The 4,995-nt window shown below is 41.7% G+C and overlaps 1 protein-coding gene across 1 annotated transcript; it reads left to right on the top strand.

Moving 5' to 3' along the window:
- The first annotated feature begins 1,596 nt into the window (after positions 1-1,596).
- Positions 1,597-2,093, top strand: LOC134382963 (small proline-rich protein 2E). The gene has a single exon (XM_063103584.1). It carries the CDS (start codon positions 1,597-1,599, stop codon positions 1,813-1,815), a length of 219 nt encoding a protein of 72 aa, XP_062959654.1. The 3' UTR covers positions 1,816-2,093.
- Positions 2,094-4,995: the final 2,902 nt, after the last annotated feature.

The following is a 4,995-nucleotide window of genomic DNA, read 5'->3' as shown; positions in this document are numbered from 1 at the left end:
TCAGCTCTTCATGTAGCTGATTTGAGAGGAACTCTGAGTGTTCAAATATACCACCTCAACCTGTAAAGTGACTCCTGGGTGAAATGTTGGGGTCACCAGGGCTGTTGTGACTTTGGTGCCTACACTGTCATGATTAGCAGCCTTGTTGAGTGGGGTATTCTCAGAGGGAAGGTCTCAGAGTACAACCCAGACTGCATAATCTCACACTGTAGCCCCTTTTGGCTAGCTAATTCTCACATTCTGGATGACAGAAATCAGACATTTCTCCAAGGATTCATGATTTAGTCATGATGCAAGGCTATGGGAAGTAGTAAGCGACCTATTGAGTAAAGCCCCTTTACCTAGCCCTCTGATGTACTTGGCATGTGTAATAGTCTATATGAATCATTTGATGATGACACGATATGTATAACAATATGGCAATCAGCTGAAGTGGGACAGGGAAGGAAGTTTTATGCTTCAATGAAGGTGAAAGATAGGAAGGGATCATCATCCCCAATAAAGAAAGAGAACCATTGGCCACCATTTGGAAAATTCCCCGAATCCTTCAATTGCCATAGGTCACTGCAACTGAGAACTAAGGTAGGGCCCGTGTGAGTCATGAGCACTTATCCCAATAAGAACATCCTGGAACAGGATATTTACTATTTCCAGAGTCCCTGTCAAAGCAGTAATGGGTAGATTTGCATTTTGGTTAGGAAATTATTGTACCAGCCCAGATTTAGGCAGTGCCACTTCCCCCTGGGAGGGGCAGCAAGCCCTATAAAGAGGTCTTCTGCTGCTCAACATCTGAACTCCTAGCCCTCAAGTCCTGATCTACATTGAGGAATTTGGTGAGTTGGATTTCTTGAGTTCATGTGGGTTATTTTTATTTTTATTTTTTTTGTACTTTCAAATGTTGAATTGAATCTAAAGCAAGAGGTCTGGTAGATCCAAAGTTATGATCATGAATTTGATGATACTTAGTGGATGGAAATGTTGGATCAGGGCACAATAATATACTGTTTTATTTTGTTTAGGGGTAGATAGTTTGAAATCCATATGGACAAAGAATATGAAAGCTTTGATAATAGGAAAGCTTTGATTTGGAGAAAAATAAAGAACAAAGTATTTTTCTCTTTTCCATAACTTCTTGGTGTCCTTTTCAAAGGCTTATGTCTTAGGAGGTGTGAGACACTTGAATTCTTCCTGAACAGTCCTTTGCTGTGTATGCAGCCAGCCTACTATGTCCTCTCAAGAGATTATGACAAGAATTGCTCATGCGATTGCCCAGGATTTCTGAACTGTGACCACCTTTCTTGAAGATGTTATTTTCATACAAATAACATTTCTTGGTTCTTTACAGCAGACATATTTTCTTTAGAAAAATGGTATGAGAACACACAGGATTGTCTTAGCACCGATAAAGCAATTTGCTAAAGTGGAAGGACGAAGCCAGAGAGTTATAGAAATGGAATTAAGACATTAAAGTGTATTCTTGGAGATTGGAGAAATAATATCCCATGCTATTACTTAAGCTTTAGCTTCTCTTTCTGTAGAAGTCCCTTCTGATGAACACTGTCATATAATTTCTTTCAGATTCTGAGACTACAGACGATGTCTTATCAACAGCAGCAGTGCAAGCAGCCCTGCCAGCCACCTCCTGTGTGCCCACCGCCAAAATGCCCTGAGCCATGCCCACCCCCAAAGTGCCCTGAGCCATGCCCACCGCCAAAGTGCCCTGAGCCATGTCCACCTCAGCCAAGCCAGCAGAAATGCCCTCCTGTGCCACCTCCTCAACCCTGCCAGCAGAAGTGTCCACCCAAGAGCAAGTAACAGCTTCTGGATTCATCAGGATCAGCAAAGGATAAGGTCAATTGGCTCACCTAGTCCCCAGCTTCACCTTCATCTTCTCTTCTCAGCCTGTCATGGATACGGAAGAAGCTTCTCTACCTTTTAGCCTGTAATCTGCCTCTGATGATTCCTTCCTAAGGCTACTCTCCAGGTGGTGACCGAGAAAGCGAAGTCCTCTGCTGTGCCAGCATCCCAGAGAAGAGCAGCAGCCCTCTCCCTGGGTGTCACCAGAGGATTCCGTTGCTGTCTCCGTGTCTGTCACCTGGGAAGAAACTTCTATAACCTGGGAAATTTAACTCTTCTTTTACTTTCTGAATAAAGTATATCATTATGAAATGGAACAAATGTTTTCTTTTTTTTTTTTCAAACTTACTTTGTTAGCCATATCAAATCATCATTTTGGTTTATTTCTATTTTTCTTTGATTCCCAAGTCCAGGCTCTCACACTTACTGCTATCTCACTTGTGAGTCATACCGAAGATTATTTCTACATAACTTTAAGCCCATGCTACTTTTCTTAATTACTGTTTGATTGATTTGAGGAACAAATTAACTTCTCAGAATTTGAATCTCTCTACTGCTAAGTGAGGAAAATAGTATTTATACGACCAACTTATCTTGGGAATAAAGTTGAACTAATATGTGTAATTTGGTTGGCACCATGCCTGACACATAATTGGCCCTGAATGATTGGCAATTTATTATTAGCAGCAGATAATCAGTGTCTTCATCACCATCATTGCCATCCTCCTCCTCCTCATCGCTGCCAGCACCAGATTCACTCTAGAAAGGGACTGGCGTGGACATAATATAGAAAATAAGAGCACTCTTTAACGTCAGCATTTTCCATAGTATGTTCTTCTTTTTCTCTTCTGATTCATTTTCTTTTTCATGTGATACTGCACAGAAGAGCTTCTGGGAAGCAGTGGAGCATACTGCATAAAATTACTGCAGTTCTTAAACCATGGGTAGTACAGGAAAAAAAGGAAGGAAAAGTGTCCTTAGAACTCAAAGTGTTTGTCTCTTCTCCATGTGTGCACCTTCTTACTCTAAATACACACAAAAAGTTAGGGTTCTACCATTCGTTTTCACCTCTGAAAGTACTTTCCTGGGTGTTCTAAGCCCACTTTTGAAAAATGTTGCAGTTTTACAATGTTCGTTTATATTTGTAAAGTTACTGCTGCTATGCAGCTTGTTTCCTAAGTGGCTAGCCTCCTAGTGAGGGAAGCTGCTTAAAGAAAGCATGCATTCTATAAACATGTCCTTTCTTTTGGCCTAAGTGTAAAAAAAGGAATACAAATTGAATGAGAGACCTTATTCTACTCTATGAAGTTTAAAACATAAACTACCATAGAATTTCAAAGGCTCTGTATTAAGTTATGTCGACCCCTTAGTTGGATTGTTAATGAATGCTTCAAAAGAGAAAATGTTTTAAAAAAGTTTCTATGGGATTGATCAGAATGTCAAAAAAAAAGACAAAATCTGCCTTTCTGAGGATGTTGTTTGCAGCCATGCAACATTTATTACTTGTAGACATGAATGGATTTCCTATGGTGAATATTATGAGAAAGAAACAGTCTTACTAATGAAAACCAAACTGGTGATAAGGTGTTAAAAAGGAAGGAAGGGGAAACCTTGTAGTCCCTTATGCTGGTGTGTGAGATCATTCTGGAGATTGAAGATATAGAAGACCCAGTTCATTAGATGGGCTTGACTTCCTCAAGGTATAATAAAGTTCTTTTCGTGAATAATATACATAGAAATTTTCTTCTCAGATTTCCTGAGACACGAGAAGGATTTTTTATCAGCAGCAGCAACAGAAGTATGAACAGCCCTTCCAGCCTCCTCCTCTGTCCCTGCTTTAGGGACCTATTCCCCTCCCACCTCCACTGTGCTCAGACTCATGCTCACCTCTGAAGACTCACCCTCCCTACTTCCCAGTAACCACCTCTGCAGTAAGCTCAGGTGGGCCAGTAGAAATGAAGCCCTCACCCTATATGCAGAAATGTCCACTCAAAAACAGGTGAGTTTCAGATGTCTCAGGCCCAAGAAACAATAAGAACAACAGGTCTTCCCAATATTAGTTGGGTTTCCTGGAGCCTCGTGATTTTAAGCAAAAGTCTCTCATAGAGAAACATCAGATGCGTCTGTATAATTTGTGACATGAACAGCTGATTTCATCACCTACGCTAGTGAAGTTTTACACGCAGCTTCACAGATGTGCACATGTTTTATGGTAGAACAGAAATTTTCTTTCTATTACATGTTTTGTCAGTGGCATTGGTTCACGATTAATTGCTTAGTGAATCTATTTGTTCCTAGCTTTGGATTTCTGCAAACAGTGTGTTGTGACTATTTAAGGCACTGAGTCTGTGTAGTAGGGCCTTTCAAGGACTCTTTGAGTACTGGTTCAGATTCATGTTCTGCTATTCATTTGTTGAGTGACCTGGAACAACATATTTAACTCCTCTGAACATCAATTTACCCACCTTCAAAGAGTGAAAAGAACAACCTTGTCCTAGATACTAAATGACTGGCACAATGCACTCAACACAAGGTGGTTGCAATTGTCATCAACAACATCATCCTCATTATCATTATCATCAGTAGTGTAATTGCTCTACTAAGAAAGCTGTGTACACAAGCCTAGGTTATTAAATAGAGAAAGTTCTCAAACTTCGATATGCTTTTATAAAACGATTGTTTTCTTTTTCCTCTGAACCAACGACTTTTCCAGAGACTTACTTTTGGGAAGATGAACTAGATATACTTTTCCCAGAGAGCTGCCATCAGAAGTGCCCTGGGTTCTGAAGCCAGAGTGGTGGGGGGCCTAGGGTCTCAGCCACGCCCCCCTGATGTCTGCATCCAAACCTGTGAGGACCACTGAGCTGCCACTGGAAGTGCCCCAGGCTCCCAGGTTGGGGGTTGTGGAAGGTCTCTGCCATGGCCCCCTGAAGTCTGCATCTAGCCCAGCCACGAGGAGCCACCTACGGAAGCCCCCCGGGGGTCCCCCTGGCCAAAATGAGGTGAGAGCCATGGGCCTCGACCACACGCCCATCCCTCCTTCCGCCTCCTGCCACCCTATTCCTCTCCCCTTTTGCTTTTCCCTTACCCCCCAACTGCTCCACAACAACATCTTAGAATGCAGTATATATATATATA

This window comes from Cynocephalus volans, chromosome 8 (assembly GCF_027409185.1).
Source record: "Cynocephalus volans isolate mCynVol1 chromosome 8, mCynVol1.pri, whole genome shotgun sequence".
Taxonomy (NCBI): domain Eukaryota; kingdom Metazoa; phylum Chordata; class Mammalia; order Dermoptera; family Cynocephalidae; genus Cynocephalus; species Cynocephalus volans.
Note: the sequence above shows the minus strand (reverse complement) of the source record. Positions and strands in the feature narration are given on the sequence as shown.

Excerpts from the sequence above, each read along its gene's own strand:
- LOC134382963 (XM_063103584.1), top strand. The coding sequence starts at position 1,597 with ATGTCTTATCAACAGCAGCAGTGCAAGCAGCCCTGCCAGCCACCTCCT.